At 41.4% G+C, this 18,375-nt stretch overlaps 1 protein-coding gene across 1 annotated transcript; it reads left to right on the top strand.

The window, feature by feature from the left end:
• Positions 1-750: 750 nt before the first annotated feature.
• yipf6 (Yip1 domain family member 6) lies at positions 751-18,006 on the top strand. Its single transcript, XM_033030659.1, has 7 exons — positions 751-869; positions 3,576-3,704; positions 6,780-6,858; positions 7,218-7,260; positions 7,717-7,842; positions 10,339-10,514; positions 13,166-18,006. The coding sequence occupies exons 1-7, from the start codon at positions 834-836 to the stop codon at positions 13,282-13,284; spliced, it is 708 nt and encodes a 235-aa protein (XP_032886550.1). The 5' UTR covers positions 751-833; the 3' UTR covers positions 13,285-18,006.
• The last annotated feature ends 369 nt before the right edge of the window (positions 18,007-18,375 follow it).

The following is an 18,375-nucleotide window of genomic DNA, read 5'->3' as shown; positions in this document are numbered from 1 at the left end:
TTCAGGAGGGGAGGGAGGGGAGGGTGGGAGAGATGCTGCCTGGCCTGTGGAGTTCAACCCAATTAATTATTGTTTTGCTTGTAGATTGTTATTTTATTCACAATTATTGTTATTTTTGTGCACATTTGCAACGAGGACCTGCAGGCATGTTCCCACTACAACCAACAAAGCAAGTGCTGTGTTGCTTTGGCAGTACAGAGGTTTCCAGCACAACCTCCGGCCACCCAGCCATCATGCTGTGAATCAATTGACCACTGTTGCAGGTCAGTTCAGAAGGAGGGGGGGAGGAGAGATGCTGATGCAGTCATGTTCCCACTGCATCCACCCAAGTAACTGCTGTAAACACAAAATGCTGGAGTAACTCAGCAGGACAAGCAGCATCTCTGGAGAGAAGGAATAGTTGATGTTTTGGGTTCTTGGTTCTTGGTTTCTTGGTCCTCCAAAATATTCCAAATGGAATTTAAACTGGAGGTGGTGAAGGGAGGGCTTAAGCCAGAAAGGGTTATTGGGAAGAAAGGGCTACTTTCTTGAGACTCTTCTTCAGAAGTAATTGCAACACAAGTAACTGCTGTGTTGCTTTGACAGCACAGAGATTCCCCAACAGAGACAACATCCATCCCACCCATGCAGTGCACACATTGACCACTGCTGTGTTGCTTTGACAGGACAGAGGTTCCGTGCTGTGGAAACAATGACCACTGTTATGGGTCAGTGCAAGGGAGGTGGGGGCACTAGGGCCGATGACGCGCACAGCGTGCGTCACAATGGCGGGGAAGCAACGGTCGTCGCGGGGATGACGTAGCGAGGCGTCTCCACGTCAGCCGGGGCCAAAGATGGCGGAGGCGGAGAGTGAAGCCAAACAGCCGCTGGTGAGTGAGTGAGGGAGTGTGTGATGGAGGGAGTGTGTGAGGGAGAGAGAGAGGGAGGGAGTGATGGAGTGTGTGAGGGAGGGAGGGAGTGTGTGAGGGAGGATGTGAGGGAGTGAGGGAGGATGTGAGTGATGGAGTGTGAGGGAGGGAGTGAGGGAGTGTGTGAGTGTGTGAGGGAGGGAGTGATGGAGTGTGAGGGAGGGAGGGAGGGTGTGAGGGAGGATGTGAGGGAGGATGTGAGGGAGGGAGTGGGTGAGGGAGGGAGGGAGGGTGTGAGTGAGTGAAGGAGGGACGGTGTGAGGGAGGGAGTAAGGGAGGGAGGGAGGGATAGCGGCACATACAGAATTAGACATCCTTGAAACGGCTACAGAGTAGATTCATAAGTCATACAGCACGGAAACAGTCCCTTCAGTCCGGCTCGTCCATGGCGAGATGCTCCAAATAATCTAGTCCCATTGACCTGTGTTTGGCCCATATTCCGCTAAACTTTTCCTACCGTTGCACCTGTCCAAGTGTCTTTTAAACAATGTTACAGTAGTCATAGAGTAATACAGTGTAGAAACAGGCCCTTCAGCCCAACTCGCCCACACCAGCCAACAATGTACCAGCTACACTAGTCCCACCTGCCTGCGTTTAGTCCATATCCCTCCAAACCTGTCCTATCCATGCACCTGTCTAATTGTTTCTTAAACGATGGGATAGTCCCAGCCTCAACTACCTCCTCTGGCAGTTTGTTCCATACACCCACTACCCTCTGTGTGAAAAAGTTACCCCTCTGATTCCTATTAAATCTTTTCCCCATCACCTTGAACGTATGTTCTCTGGTCCTCGATTCCCCTACTCCGGGTAAAAGCCTCTGTGCATCTACCCGATTTTATTTGCCTCAACCATCTCCTCTGACAGCTTGTTCCATATACCCATCACCCTCTTAATGAAAAAGTTGGCCCTCAGGCTCCCATTAAGTCTTGCCCCTCTCACCTTAAGAACCTCTGGCTCTTGATCCCATTACCCTGGATAAAAGACATTGCGCATTCACCTCATCTTTTCTTCCCGTGATTTTATACACCTCTATAAGATCACCTCTCAACCTTCTGTTCTCCAAGGAATAAAGTCCTACCCTGCCAACCTTTCCCAATAGCTCAGGCCCTTGAGTTATGGCTACACCCTTATAAATCTTGTCTGTACTCTTTCCAACTTATTGACATCCTTCCAATGGCAGGTTTCGTAATTGAACTTCAAAGAATGGTAGGAAAATGCAAATACCTTCTTTTCATCTGTTCATTCAAATGTGATTGGAATCCGAGTTGCTGTTATAATATAGAAAGAATGGGCAAAACATGGTACTCTTGTCAAGTTTATGTCTACTGCAGTTTTCATATCAGCTTGGTTCCATGTCTGTCGGCCGAGGTCAGCTGTTGCAGTAGTAGGCTGTTAAGCCCCTCAGGGCACTGCTGACTGACTGTACACAAAAGTCAGTAACATTTCCTACACAGTTCTCCAGTTATCCCTCAGTAAACATTTCATGTCAACATTAGCTGATGGCAAATGGGTTGAGGGGGAGATCATACATAACCAACCTAGGATTCTTCAGTTACCAATTATGTTTGGACCAAATGCTGCCACCAAATCTTACTGCATACAAATAACTCACATCAATGACACTTTTTAGCTATTCCCAGTGCACAGAACCAGATACATTCACAGCATCGAAGATAATTCCTTGATTGAGTAATTAGAACTGTGGATACAAAGTGATCTCCCATCACTTTGTTTCATTATCTTTTCTTCCTTCAGAGCATATGTTTTGTGTGTGTCTATTTCATATTCTCACGTGTACATATGCATATGCATTGGTCTCATAAAACCTAACCTCTGCTTGCTGATTTACCTTTTATTTAGCCTGTACTTGGTGCTGAGAAGAAATGCCTCAAATTGCTAAATGCAATTTTTCTGCCAATTCCGTGACTTAGCTAAGAATTAACCAAGGATGAAGCTGCATGCTCATGTTTCACATGCCACAAAACAATTGAAATAGCTCAAATGTATGATCAAAAGAATGTGGTGCTATTGAAGGTCCTGTTAAATGTTACAATATTGGTGACTTTCACAGGATCTTCTTCTTCTTTCGTGTGGCGTGCACAGCCTAAAGTTGTAGGACAACTTGTTCTATTTGATCTTCCGTTTGTGCACATCGAGTTGTTTGCATTAGTCGAAACACGTGAAGGTTGCAATCTTCTACCCCTTTCACAGGATGTGGAGTGGTCAGTGAAGTTAAACACTCTGTGTAATTCTGATAGCTTAATGGTTCTTCCTTTGCTTTCCAAGCTTGTACAGCATTTGGTTCCAAACCTTTGTGGGTAGGATGTTGGGCAAAATTCCAGAATTATTCAAAAGAAAACAAAACTCCCCTTGTAAAGTGCATTTATAGCTCTAGCTATTGTTGGTCGGTCAACAAATACTGAATCGTGCAAAATGAGTTGAAGAATTCAGAAAATTCAGTCTGAACATAAAATTGTGTGGGAAGGAACAGCAGATGGTGGTTTGTTTTATTATCGAATAATTGTTCAGATATGTATGAACCAATGAGTTAACCTAATAGCTCCTAGGCTGGCATAGGGTTGGATTTGGGGAAGAGGATTACTGACTAAAACCCATAGGTGGATTGTTAATAAATAGTTTGCAGATGATCTAATTTTGGCACAATAGTTTTCAGATTTGGCTGACGTGTCGATATCAAGTGATGTTCCTGTGGAGGGGCAAATTACAGTTCCTGTCAATTCCCAATCACAGGAGGATGATTACTCCACTCTGGATGAACCTGTCAAGGAAACAATTGTAAGTTTTATTGCATTTATCCCTAACTGTCATTTAGTGATGATGATAACCCATGCTTAGATTTTGCTATACCCAATGCTAAGTATTTTAATTTACTTTAGTTTAGAGATACAGCATGGAAATGGGGTCTTCGGCCCACCGTCCACACTGACCATCGATCACAGGTTGACACTAGTTCTATGTTCCACTTTTTTGTCCACTCCCTACACACTATGGGGCAATTTACAGAGGACAATTAACCTACAAACCTGCATTCTTTGTGATGTGGGAGGAATATATTTTTTTAGCAGAGAGGTCAGTAACAAGGGGGCATAGATGTAAGTTAATATTGTGAATGGATAGGTGGATAGTTGAGAACAAATGTTTGGCTCAGCAAATGCTGAGAGTCTTGGAACTCATTATCTGAAGGATTAATGGAGGCAGAAATCATCAGTACATTTTAAAAATATCCCGGGAGAGTAGATTTAAGAAGAACCATAACCTGTGATTGATTAGTAGGACTGGGTGTTACAATCCCTATGATTTCACTACAATTGACATTCTTGGGTATGACCACTAGGCGAATTTGCTAACAATCATACACATCTTCAGTTGTGTACCTCAACATCACTGGGTGTTTCGGCCTTTTATCACAAGACACCCTCAGTCAAGGCAGGCCCACCGCAGGTTGATCAGACCTAGGTGTGTGTCTTATTGTTAGCCTCTAGATGGTCACGTGGCAGCCCAGACAGCATCTTTCCTCTTCAGCCACAGCCAGTGACTGCTCCGTTCGGCGGCATTGGCAAGTTCTTTTATTGCCCTCCTTTGTGCCTGCCCTTTGACTCCTACTTCCCTCAGGAGCCAACCTGTGAGGCTGTAGATCAAGAACAGCTAAATGGATTGACAAACGTCCATTTTTGGATTGTAACAAGCATTATGGGCCAATTGGCCACCATGTGTTCCTTAAACCTCTATGATTCTACCTTTTCTTGTTCTCATACTTAAAAATGAGATCTTAATTTTTCCGGATTCAGTGTTGTTTTTAAAATATAAACCATTTTGTAATGCGTATTTTTATCAGTTTTATTGACATTTCACCTAAATGTTCAGTGCCCTCCATAATGTGGTTAAAGTGCACATTGTCATATTTTAATAAAGGCCATTTTTAAATCATTTTGGTTTCACCATGTAGAAATTACAGCAGTGATTATACATAGTCCCCCCATTTCAGGGCACCATAATGTTTGGGACACAGCAATGTCATGTATATGAAAGTAGTCATGTTTAGCATTTTGCTGCAAATCCTTTGCATGCTTGAAGTCTGCGATTCATGGACATCACCAGTTGCTGGATGTCTTCTCTGGTGATGCTCTGCCAGGCCTGTATTGCAGCCATCTTTAGCTTATGCTTGTCTTGGGGGCTAGTCCCCTTCAGTTTTCTTTTCAGCATATAAAAGGCATGCTCAATTGGGTTCAGATAGGGTGATTGACTTGGCCACTCAAGAATTGACTATTTTTTAGCTTTGAAAAACTCCTTTGTAGCTTTAGCAGTATGTTTGGGATCATTGTCTTGCTGTAGAATGAACTGCCAGCCAATGAGTTTTGAGGCATTTGTTTGAACTTGAGCAGATAGGATGTGTCCATACACTTCTGAATTCATTATGCTACTACCATCAGCAGTTGTATCATCAAGAAGATAAGTGAGCCAGTACCTTCAGCAGCCATACATGCCCAGGCCATTAACACCCTCACCAACGTGTTTCACAGATGAGGTGGTATGCTTTGGATCTTGGGCAGTTCCTTCTCTCCTCCATACTTTGCTCTTGCCATCACTCTGATATAAGTTAATCTTCATCTAATCTGTCCACAAGACCTTTTCCCAGAACTGTGGTTGCTCTTTTAAGTACTTCTTGGCAAACTGTAACCTGGCCAACCTATTTTTGGGGGGTAACCAGTGGTTTGCATCTTGCAGTGCTGCCTCTGTATTTCTGTTCATGAAGTCTTCTGCAGACAGTGGTCATTGACAAATCCATACCTGACTCATGAAGAGTGTTTCTGATCTGTCGGGCAGGTGTTTGGGGTTTTTTGTTTATTATAGAGATAATTATTCTGTCATCAGCTGTGGAGGTCTTCCTTGGCCTGCCAGTCCCATTGCGATTAGTAAGCTCAACAGTGCTCTCTTTCTTCATAATGATGTTCCAAACAGTTGCTTTTGGTAAGCCTAAGGTTTGGGTGATGTATCTAACAGTTTTATTCTTGTTTCTCAGTCTCATAATAGCTTCTTTCACTTTCATTGGCACAACTTTTGGTCCTCATGTTGATAAACAGCAATAAAAGTTTCCAAAGATGATGGAAAGACTGGGTGCTGAGAGCTCTCTTATACTTGTATTAAAGAGGCAATTAAACATACCTGAGCAATTACAAACACCTGTGAGGCCATGTGTTCCAAACATTATGGTGCCCTGATATGGGGGTGGATTATGTATAAACACAGCTGTAATTTAGGAGATTGAGAGGGGATCTTATAGAAACATATAAAATTCTTAAGGGGTTGGACAGGCTAGATGCAGGAAGATTGCTCCTGATGTTGGGGAAGTCCAGGACAAGGGGTCACAGCTTAAGGATAAGGGGGAAATCCTTTAAAACCGAGATGAGAAGAACTTTTTTCACACAGAGAGTGGTGAATCTCTGGAACTCTCTGCCACAGAGGGTAGTCGAGGCCAGTTCATTGGCTATATTTAAGAGGGAGTTAGATGTGGCCCTTGTGGCTAAGGGGATCAGAGGGTATGGAGAGAAGGCAGGTACGGGATACTGAGTTGGATGATCAGCCATGATCATATTGAATGGCGGTGCAGGCTCGAAGGGCCGAATGGCCTACTCCTGCACCTAATTTCTATGTTTCTCATGGCGAAATCAAAATGTATAAAATGGCCTTTAACCACATATGATTTTTTTTCTATTACAAATCTCAAATTGTGGAGTACAGAGGTAAATAAATAAAAGATGGGTCTTTGTCCCAAACATTATGGAGGGCACTGTATTAGGGTGTTTCCAAGTATTCCTTGAATTAAGTATTATTTTATCTTGTGTTTCTTAGATGCGTGATCTGAAGGCTGTCGGGAAGAAGTTTGTTCATGTTATGTATCCTAAAAAGAGCAGCACCCTCCTTAGAGACTGTGAGTATAATTGATTATTGATCAGAATATCCTGAACATATTGAATGGAAAGTATCTATATGGGCATGCAACCTATTATTGTGATTGTGGATTTGGAAGTGTTTGGGATCAGAAGTAAAATCTGTGTCTAGGCATAGCATTAGAGTTTTAAAAAAAATGAGGAGAGGCCTGTGTTCCTTCTACCTTTTGTTTGTTGAATTTGCTCCTTTAAGTTTATGGACAGCATCTGGTCTTTTTAGGAGCAAAACAGGTCTTTACCATCGAAGTTGTCAGAGAGGCAGCTCTGTTTATCTTTGGTGATTATATAGAAACTCGGTTTGTGTATGGCCATGAATAATGCTTATGTTTCTTCTTTGCAGGGGATTTATGGGGTCCTCTCGTACTATGCGTTTTATTAGCAATGTAAGTAATGCACTGGTGTAAGTCTGGATCATTTATTGAATCTCAACTCTGACACTTTAGAACAGGAAAAAAGGGGCAGGAGTTGGCCCTGGCCTGCCCCTCAATTCAGCATTGTTATGGCTGATCTGCCCCAGTCCTCAATAAATCTTCAGTGCCAATTTCTAAATGACATTAAAAAAATGATCTGCTACCTCGTTCATGATCCTCAGTGATCTAACCTGCACAACCCTACTTGGTAACAAATTTTAGAAAAGTATCTTCTAATAAAATTAATTTCTGTCCACCTTGGTTTTAAATGTTTGCCCTCTATTTTTGTAATGGTGTCGCCTTATTTGAGATTCTCCCACTAATGGAAACTGATATTGGTTTATTTGGTGTCACATCCATGGTTTGTGCAAACTCTGATGTATGTCGGTGTGACTTGAGGTGCATTGTGACCTGTTGCCTTTCTTGCAGGTTGTTACAAGGGGGTTCTGTGGAAAATAAACACAATGGAGGCCCACAGTTTGCTGAGGTGTTTGTCATCGTGTGGTTTGGTGCGGTCGTCATTACGTTAAACTCCAAACTGCTTGGTGGCACAATGTGAGTATTTTCCGCCCAGATTAATCTAATCTTTCTGAATGTCACTCAGCTACAGTTCCACAGGCACTAGCAGCTCTCAACTATTTGTCTATGTGCCCTTTGCGAGTGGAGAATTTGGCTGCTTTGTTTGTTCCTACCAACCGCAGGACATTGAGGACCAAAAATATTATCCATACTACTATGTGTGCAGATCAGAGATTAATTCTTTGCTGCTCCTGGTCTGCAGGGCATCAGGCATCAGGCTTTACATATAGTGGGATCCTGTGTGGAAATGAGATCTGTTTTTATATTGGAGTGAAACTGATGCAATGACTTGTTTTCTGATGCCTTGCTATCATGCAGGTCAGTTTTCATAGGTTCTATGGACTGATTTACAATGGCTTGAGTACTGATGAAAAATGCCACTTTAAGCCATTGATAATCTTTTGCTGCAGGACCACTGAGTATTATTGCAGTTCCTTTGTTGTGGCTGACTTATGCCAAAGGGAAGCATGAGCTTTCCCTTGAGGAGCGTGCATTTCATTTGCATGTTCTAGTACATCTGGGAAATACAGTTCACTGCATTTGGCACATGCCTCTCCCACCTGTTCTTGTAGTATATGAGTTGATATGTGGTCCAGGATTATCAACTTAAAACTCAGAAACAAATTTCTGTAGATAGAGCTATGTGAATTCTCAGGGAAAGTATTACTGCTCTGCTTTTCCGGTCCAATGCAGCCCAATCACTTATAAAACATTTTTATCACATCTCTGTTTTATTTCCATCTCTTCCTCACTGATCTCACATCCTTCACCAACCACAGCCTATCTGAGCATACACCTTCACCACTTCTTCTGCATTTACCCTGTTTCACATCTTCATACATTTTAAACCTCATGTTTTATTTCTAGTCTCTTTACACCACCATGCCAGTTTATTTCTTCAGCACTTCCTCATTTCCCACTTCATCTCCTGATTCTGGTCCTCTCCAATCTTTGCCGAACAGTTTTTGGCAGAGTCAGGGGTCGTCAGGGGTTTTTGGGGAGAAGGCAGGAGAATGGGGTTAGGAGGGAGAGATAGATCAGCCTTCATTGAATGGCGGAGTAGACTTGATGGGCCGAATGGCTTAGTTTTGCTCCTATCTTGGTTCAAGATCACATTCAGTCCCTGTAAAATAAAAATGTTGCTGTGATTATCACGTTCAACTTTAGTCCCTCAGCATTAAATGATCACTTTATGCCGTTGATATATGTAGAGCTTTTCTTATATTCGTTGACCACTGTATTTGTTGTACTTCAGAAACAATTCATATAAATGGAAATACTTTTAATTTGTACTCCTTAATGCTGCGATGTACCTATTTGTGGAGACTCTGAGATACACAGTGTGCACTGCCACAGTGTGGTTAAACTAGGTATTGTTTCATGCAATTTTTGTTTCTTCTAATCTTCTGGTGCCCAAAATTGCATTGTAGCATTTAGTTACCTCAGCCCTACTGTCTGGTTCATACTGCTGGTTTTTACTCTAGTAGAAACTATCCTTTTGAACAAAATATTAATCACACATCGAGGCATTATCTCACATTAATGTTCAGAGATTTCTTGTGCTCTTTCACTAGGTGGGTATGTTACTGTTTTCTGCACAAAAGGGGTGGAGAAAACTAGACCGGGGGAACCCGTTGGGTCCCGTCCCCTCAACGCATAGTTGCGGGGGGGAGGTGGGGGGGGGCAGCCTGCGGCGTCACACACACAATAACGACCCCCCCACACTAACCACCCCCTTTGATATTATATTAATATTATTAATTGGCTCCTTTTACCCCATCCCCGCCCTATCTCGAGGGGCAGAGAGAGTGTGGCAGAGAAAGAAAGAGGGGGGGGGAGAGGGAGGAGGAGCAGGAGAGGAGAGGGGGGTAGACCGGGGAGGGGAGAGGGGGGGAGGTGGAGGGGGAAGAGAGGGGGGTGGAGAGGGAGGAAGGGGAGGAAGGGAAGGAGGGAGAGAGGGAGGCCTCACAATGGCTCTCCTCCGAGTGGCGTCACCACCCCCCCCCCACCCTCCACCCACCCCCCGGTTCTTCAAAAGACGCAGAAAGAGCGAGCAAGTGGGCTCTTTTCTGCAGATCCTGAGGGCTTCCGAAGGCGCTTCCGAGGTCGACGCACGCTAGCACCTCGGCTCGGCTTTCCCAAGAACTCCCGAGAGCTGCCGAGAGCTTTGGTCGACGCACGCTTGCGCCTCGGCTCGGGTTTCCGGAGACTTTCCGAGAGTTACGAAGCTCACGGAACTGGGCCTCTGCGCATCCCTCTGCAATTGGATCCTCGACTTCCTCGTCCGCAGACCACAGTCTGTTCGAATTGGAGGAACCACTTCATCCTCAGTAACAATTAGTACGGGAGCACCTCAAGGCCCGTGCTCAGCCCCCTGCTTTACTCGCTCTTACCCATGACTGCGCAGCCGGTCAAAGCTCTGAAAAGATTGAAAGGGCAGGTCTGTTAAATTTATTTTTCTTGACTTCGCAGATCCTTCTTCCAAAGCCTTTGTGTGTTGGGCTATTGCATATTACCACTCACGGTAGCGTTAATAATCTGCTCTCTCATCCGCCTGGCTCCACATTCAAGCACAACAGAAATCCCGATGGCAGTGGTTATAATTCGCTTTATTATCGTGCTGGCTGCATTTGGCTGGTCAACGTTCGGTAAGCAATTAACTGCCTTCTTTCGGTAACTTAAAGAAGTAAAATAAAACAGACATTCTCAGCATCACTGAATCAACATCAAAGTGAGAAATCAGATCAGATCAGATTCTGTTTTCTGTAAGCGTGCACTTTGTCCTGGCTGCACCACAAGAAATAGAATCAGCTCTGATATCCCACATTATTCTCCCAGTCCTGTCTTGACAAGGTACCCAGCAGTTAAGTTATCTTGGAATAAAGATTGCAAATAAACGGAAGAATGAAATAATTGATGGCAATGCTTTCTCACAATGAAGACTAGAATCAGGACATTTGCAGTTAAGATTGGAAAGATTGTTGGAAATTCAAATTGAGGAAAAGAGATTTATAGTCACTCGAGCCCGTTTCATGAGCTGTTCAGGGAAAGGAAATTGCAGTTAAGCCGCTGTCCACAAGAACTATCAAAACGTTCCGAGAAAGATTAGATTAAAACTATGTAAAATAAATATTACAGTTTAAACATTTGGACAAAAAGTTAAATTTGGGAAGGAAATAATTACATTGAAAACATCCCTTCCAAAGATTGTAATTCAAGGCCAATTTTGCATTACACAAATTAAATTTATCTCTGATTCTTTGAATAAGATGATAGAGAGGAGGCTGGGCTCTCTCATTTGGCAAATGTTGCTGTCTATTCCTGGAACAGTGCTCTTTTTGTCAGTTTGGTAAGAATGTGCCTGGTGTTGTTCTGGCCACTGCCCTCTTCTGGATGTTTGATCTGTGTAATCAAAGGTTAACATTATACAGATATAATGGGTGGGGGACTTTGGGGCTGTGGCGGCGTTCTGGCGGCCTGACTTCGGGGCTGTGGCGGAGTTCCAGCGGCGGCGACCTGACGGGCTGCTGCGGCGACCCGACTTCGGGGCTCTGGCGGCATTCCGGCGGCGGCGACCCGACTTAGGAGCCTCAGAGGCTCGGCCTCGGGCCCAGTGGACGATAGCGTCGGGTGCTCGCAGGTCACAAGTTGGTGACCTGTTTTTCCGGGGCTCCCGCAACAACAGCTTCATCCGCTGGACTGGAGGACGGCAGCTTCGACCGCCCCGGGCCGCGGAGTTTGAACCGGCCCGTTCGTGGAGCTCGGATTCAGCCGCGAGACTGACTTACCTACCATCACACGGCGGGGTCACAACATCGGAGGCCTGAATCGCCTCAGCGCAGAGGCAGAGCAAGGAGGGAAGAGACAAGGACTTTGGGACTTTTGCCTTCCATCACAATGAGGAGGTGCCTGGTGGACTCACTGTGGTGGATGTTAAACTGTGTTGAGTGTGTGTTTTGTTATTTTATTCTATGTTATGACTGCAAGGTTAAACCATTTTGTTGTACTGTAAATGTGCAATGACAATAAAGTTGAATCTAATCTAATCTAATCTAATATTCTTATCATACCTGATTTTAAACTTGATGCAGCCTTTCGTTTAGGTGTTACTCTACAACTGAATACATTGCTATAATATTGCTATTCTAATAAACTATACCCCAGCTCACTTGGAAACCCATTGCATGTTCAGCCTGATGAGATCCACAAACTGTTTATCCAGTTAAAACAGCTTAAAAAGAGTTTGGAAAACCAAGCTATTTTAAAACATAAATATATGCTGGTGTGGCACTTTAACTAGTTAAAGGTGTATGTCTTCCCAATACATATGCAATCCTAAATAAAATCTAAAAGTGTGTTCTTCATGACAATGGCTCAGTATCTATCCTTGACCACTTAGCATCTTTTAATTCCAATACTCAACTTTATTTAACATTTTTCTTTCTTTGATAAGCCAAATTCAAATACCCTTACTTTATTCCTCATGCTTTTTAAATCATAGCAATGGGTTATGCAAAATTTGTTGATTAATGTCAAGTCAAGTCTACAATAGGGATTGTCAAGGTGTCTAGGCTCCAAGCTTTTATCTGGCTTCATCTTGGAGTCACATTCATCCCAAAAGATCTTCCTCCTTCCATAGTGTGAATATAATTTATTATTCAGACGTTATAGCACAATTTGAGACAAATTAGATTTAATATGAGAAAAAAAGGCTTTACCTGTTGGGTGATGATAATGTCATAAATGAAATGGAGATGATCAGCAAAATCAAAAGTTCAATCTGCATTCAGGTGGGATGATTGTGGAAAGATAACTTGGATGACTGATCTTTGCACTGACATTGCTGGAATATTTGTGCACGCAGGAAGCCAAATATTCACAATCAAGGAGATTTTCACAATCCGTATGCCCACATCTGTATGTGGGGAAGGTTACTGTGCTCATGGAGCTGTCTCCCAGCAAGTAAACCACCATGCAGAAAAGGATCTGTAAAGGGATTAGTTTGAGGAAAAGGCTGAAATAAAAGAATAAAAATCCAAAACTGGATTGAAGAAAAAAACCCATCATTAGGTTGTATAGAAATATTATGCGAAAAATAAAACACAAGCAATGTGCTGCACTGCCAGGACTGAGACTATTTGAGGCACCTTAAGAGCTGGATTGACTTGGAGGTAATGCCTATCTTTCTTTAATAGGTTATTTCATGATGAGGCTTTTGGTCAAAGATCAACAAAAGTAACTTGAGATCTCTTTTTTTCATTAACGTGAATGTTTTCATTATTTTTCTTTTCTCTCCTAGCCTCAACAGCATTTCTGGCTGATAGCCAGCCACCTAATCGCAAGGCCCTTGCCGTGTACCCGATATTCCTTTTCTACTTTGTGATCAGTTGGATGATCATCTCCAATGCATCTGCATGAGAGGCAGTGATCCTGAAAGTGAGGACGATGAAACTGGAGCGATACAAAAATCATTTTTGTATAGTTTTTGGAGACTTTATTTGAGAGGCAGCCCGCCATGCAGCTAAGGGATCAAGAAAAAATGACATTTAGTTTATATATTATTGAATGTACAGTGATTCTTACAACCTGTAAAAGAGGTGATGAATTGAGCTCCTGTTGACTCTGGGGGAAAATATTAATTGGAGTTATGGAATTGCATTTAGAGACTCTTAGACAACAGAATAATCTTATTCTTTTGGTGATATCCTTTAGATATATTTTTCTCTACTGTAAAGGAATTTAACAGGAATTGAAAATCCAATTTCATTTTGTCCCAAAACACTTTTAATTTATTGTGTTCATTGAAGGAGGTTGATTTGAATTTTCTGTATCCCCTAAAATGAACTATTCAATCGAATCCATACAGATAGATTCCATCATGGTCCAAATTAAGGGAGCTAATCTCAACTGGTACACCAGATATTATTATTGGCCTTGCTGTCACTAGCCAAATAATAGGCAATCGCCGATAATCTCTGGTTCTTTACACCATCAATGACCTTTGTGATCGATATGTCAGGATTGGATTTGGGAAGTCGATAACTTGGGATGCTAAGTTTTATAACTTTAATACATATGTGGAATGGAAATTTAAACAATGTGTTGAGGAATCTTTATTGCACACAGTAGTACTCTGTGAAGATTTGGTGCCTTCCAGAGATGGATGAATTCGGAATGAAGTCTTTTGTTTGGAGATGCCACTGGCAATGTTGAAAATATACAAATTTGAGCAAAACTGCTGGAGGAACACTGCATTGTTCAGGCAACAAAACATCTTCTGAGCATTCCCTCTACAGATGCTGCCTGACCCGATCAGTTCCTCCAGCATTTTGTGTTTTGCTCAAGATTCCACTATCTGCAGTTTCACGCGTCTCCAAGTAAGAACTTGTCCAGGATTCAGAGCCAGGTTAAATAATTGTCAGAGGAGGTTTTAATGAAATACTAATGGAATGGAAATTGCAAAATTCTGTGCCATTTTCAACATACAATGTAACTGTTTCCTCTTCTTAATCAAAGATAGATTATTTATCCAAGAAAACCAGGGAGATTAATGTGCCAGTCAATGGAATGATTCAACCTCAAAAAACTGTTCCTCTTTCAAATATGATCCTGAGAAACTATTGAATAATATAGAACAAAATGAAAAGTTGCCAAGAAAACGCTCCACTGATTCATTAGACCCATTAGAACCATCTGTCGACAATATTTTGAGGTGATCGTGCATTTTGGGGAAAAAATATTTAAAACTACTCACAGTTATCGAGTCACAGTGGAGGGCTGAGTAATACACCCATCACACACGAAAGGTTTACATGCCTTGTCTTTCTGGTTGTGGATGTATGTGAAATGCGTATTAGACGTGCCAATTCAGTTCCTCATCTCCACAAATTTAAAGGACAATGCTAATCTGTATTTGACGTTGGAACCTTTTTCTTAGAGATTTGAGGAATGGAAGAAGTGTGGCATAGATACAAAACAGCTCAAGCTGCAATGATGGAGCAGGACAAACCTGATTGAGGATATTTTAACATCTGAAGTGGAAATTTATCCTTTACTTCATCAACATATAAAGTGGGTCATGTGCTGACATTCCTTCTAATCACACTGAAATTTGTATCTGTAAATTTGAGTCTCTTTTTAATGTGCACCTGCAATTGTTTTCTAGAACAGGCACTATAATCTTTGAGTATATATACACATTGTTTATATCAACTTTATCAGTTATTTCAGTATTCGTAATCACTAAATAGCGGTATTTAGTTATAGACTACTATCAGAATAATTTTGAATGGGAAAGTTTTGTGTACGAATTGTTGACCTTTATTGCAACCCAACTACTGAAAGTTATAGAAAAAATGGGCCTTAATATGGAAAGACGGCAAAGTATATATATGGCACAATATATAAAGATGTAAAAGAGCAGAGATGTCCTGGTGTCCATACACATAGCTTCAAAGGTGCACTGCCGTTGATAAAGAAACAAAATATTTGTTTTCCCATTTTATCATTTTATGATGAAACACAAAAAGTCTATGCAGTGACTTTATGCCACACTTTAAATCCTCACCTGGAATATACTGGACACAGGAATATTTGCAGGAATGTTGTGAAAGCCATGGAGAAGGAGATTTGTCTGGATATTTGTAGGGATGAGTGACTTCAATTTTGAGAAGTTGGTAAAGTTAAGACGGACAAGGTTAGAAGTTGGCCTAATGAATGTTTTTAAAATGTTTAGAGTTTGTGATGGAGTTGATAGAGGAAAAACTAGATAAGAGGTCAGGGATTTTCACTTAATCCTGAAGGATCGAGAGGGAGTTGAGGAACGATATATGCATGCTGTTGTTGTCTGTAACTGGAATGTTTTTATGAGAAAAAATTGTGGGTCTTCAAAATATATATTTAAAGGAAAGTTAGCTGCTTATTAAAAAGAACAATAAGGGTGACACAGTGGCGTAGCTGGTAGAGCTGCTGCCTTACAGTGCCAGAGACCCGGGTTTGAGCCTGTTCTTGGATGCTGTCTTCACGGAGTTTGCACGTTCTCCCTGTGACCACGTGGGTTTTTCTGGGTTTTTCCCACGTACCAAAGACATGCACGTTTGTAGGTTAATTGGCCTCTGTAAACTGCCCCTAGTGTGTAGGGATTGTTTGCGAAAGTGGGATAACATCGAATTAGTGTGAATGGGTGATTAATGGTCGGCATGGTCTCGGTAAGCTGAAGGTCCTGTTTCCATGCTGTATCTTTCAATTAATCAAAAACTTCCAAGACTAAGCTAAAGAAAAACAGAACTTTATGCATAAACACGATGTTCCATCGCCATCCATTAGCAGTTCCCTTCTCTCCCCAATTCCATGATCCCTAAACCTGCTTAGATCTAACTTTGGGTTTGAAATGTATTTATCTGGGGTGTATACTGTATATTGATTTAATATGTGCCTTTATTAATCACTGTTTAATGGTGAAGTAGATTAATCATACAACAAAGATGAGAACGGTGATTGCTTAACTGTTGACATGGGACGGAAATTTTGTATCGAACTCCTATCGTAGGAGCAATAACATCTATTCCGTGAAACCCATTTCTAAGTGTGAAGATAAATTAATTGAACGTTATCTTGTTTCACTGGGAGCTTAGAAACTAGAATAGGCTATTTGCCCACTAGAGTGTGTTCCACCATTCACTTAGATCTGCACATTTATTTTACTTGATGAATTACAAACTAGTTAACCCATTCTTGTTTAACAAAATTCTGTTGACCTTAATCTTGACCAATTCAACAGATTTATAGGATGAAAGAACCAGATTTCTGTTATGTTTTACATGGGAGAAGGAAACGGCTTCCTTATTTTACGGTAAAATGGATTGAATTATTGGGTTCAATTTTGGATTAAATTTCATATTTTGGTGGTTGTTCTAGATTCCCCTGGCAGATAATATTGTTCCTTTCACCTTAACTATCTAAATTCAATTAAATAATAACAAAATTAAATTAAGTATTCTCATGAATTAACCCATTAACTTTGGTATAATTCTGATGGATGTTCATTCTTGTTTGCTCCACCAGAGCTGTTAATCTCCCGCTGTTTCATAAAAATCCTATAGGCTTCTCTTGGCTCTCATTATAAACGTTCTCACATTGAAAGTAATTGTGAAAAGTTTTGCAACTTGTTCTGTTTTGTCAGTGTTCCCGTGGCTCTCTGGCCACAGTGATATAAAAGACTCAGAATTAACACTAAATAATAAACAAAATAGTGCTCTACTTAATGCCATTGACTGGTGGAATTACCCCTCCATTATCACTCGTGTTCGATACATTTTCCAGTTATGCAGTATCAATGTCCAAATTAATATTGGGAGGAACGTCTGAGAAATAGAATTGGCTGTAGGCTATTTTTGGTGTCGTGGACAAATTTCCTTCACCCATCTGTACAAAAACTGGATGAGGAAAGTTAATCTTGCAGCACATTGTGACAATTTAATAGAACCATTAAGAGCCAGTGCATTGTTGCATCTGTTGAGAACATTTTGAACTGTTATGTTTCTAATATTGGATGCACTGGTTGATTTATGATGATGATTTATGAGTATGACCCACGTCATAGCATTTTCCATCCTCTAGGCACCTTTGCAGCATTTTGGCATAAATATGATAAAATATGCTGGGGACAACATTGTAATAGAAAATTGAGGATATGGCTAATTAAGTGGTTAGAGACTGAATGTGAAGGATTAGTTTCAATTTCTAGACATTTCAGATTATTTTTCTTCTGTATTTTCTATTCGGAAGAGGGATGGGTCGGGATCTGGGCTTTATTTTCTACAAGGTTGGAATCAATACAATAATCTGTAAGTCATGCAACAAATGGGAATGGTGCCTCTGGTATTTGCAGGGAAGATTTTTGAATTTCTGAAGCCTTAAATGTAATGTGAAATTTCTGTTGTAAATACTTGCACATTGTATGTTTATCGGTTTATTACTCGAGGATGGAAATACTTTTCTCCCCTTTATCGGCTGTAAATGTTTGCTTTTAATATGGTTGAATCTTGGAGATTTGCAGTTGTGTTCGGAAAAGCACACAGCTTTACAATGCTTTAATACAGACGGAAATGAGAAATAAAAATTTGTTGCCATCTTCAATTGCAATACATCCTCCATAAATTCCAATTTTGTCATCTAGAAGGACACAGCACAAAAAGATTGCTTACTTTGACCCAATTCACACTGGTAGTTTAGTTTGATTGTGTTTGATATAATATTGCATGATAGGGGATAATTCTCAGTCAGTGTTAAGGTAAGCGGACTTAATTTGAGAGTTAATCTTGTATTTTGTGTGAAGGATAAAAACAAAATAATTCCTACTCTTGATCCTTATCTATTTACATTGACTGAAACAGATGTGGTTTTCTTGAGTGTAGGAAGGATCAGGTTTGACTTTGGGATGCATCTTCTTATCGAGTCCACACAAGATTAGAAGTTGTTCAGCTCAGGCTGAACACTTCTCGGCATCTG

Source organism: Amblyraja radiata, chromosome 12 (assembly GCF_010909765.2).
Source record: "Amblyraja radiata isolate CabotCenter1 chromosome 12, sAmbRad1.1.pri, whole genome shotgun sequence".
NCBI classification, from domain to species: Eukaryota; Metazoa; Chordata; class Chondrichthyes; order Rajiformes; family Rajidae; genus Amblyraja; species Amblyraja radiata.
Note: the sequence above shows the minus strand (reverse complement) of the source record. Positions and strands in the feature narration are given on the sequence as shown.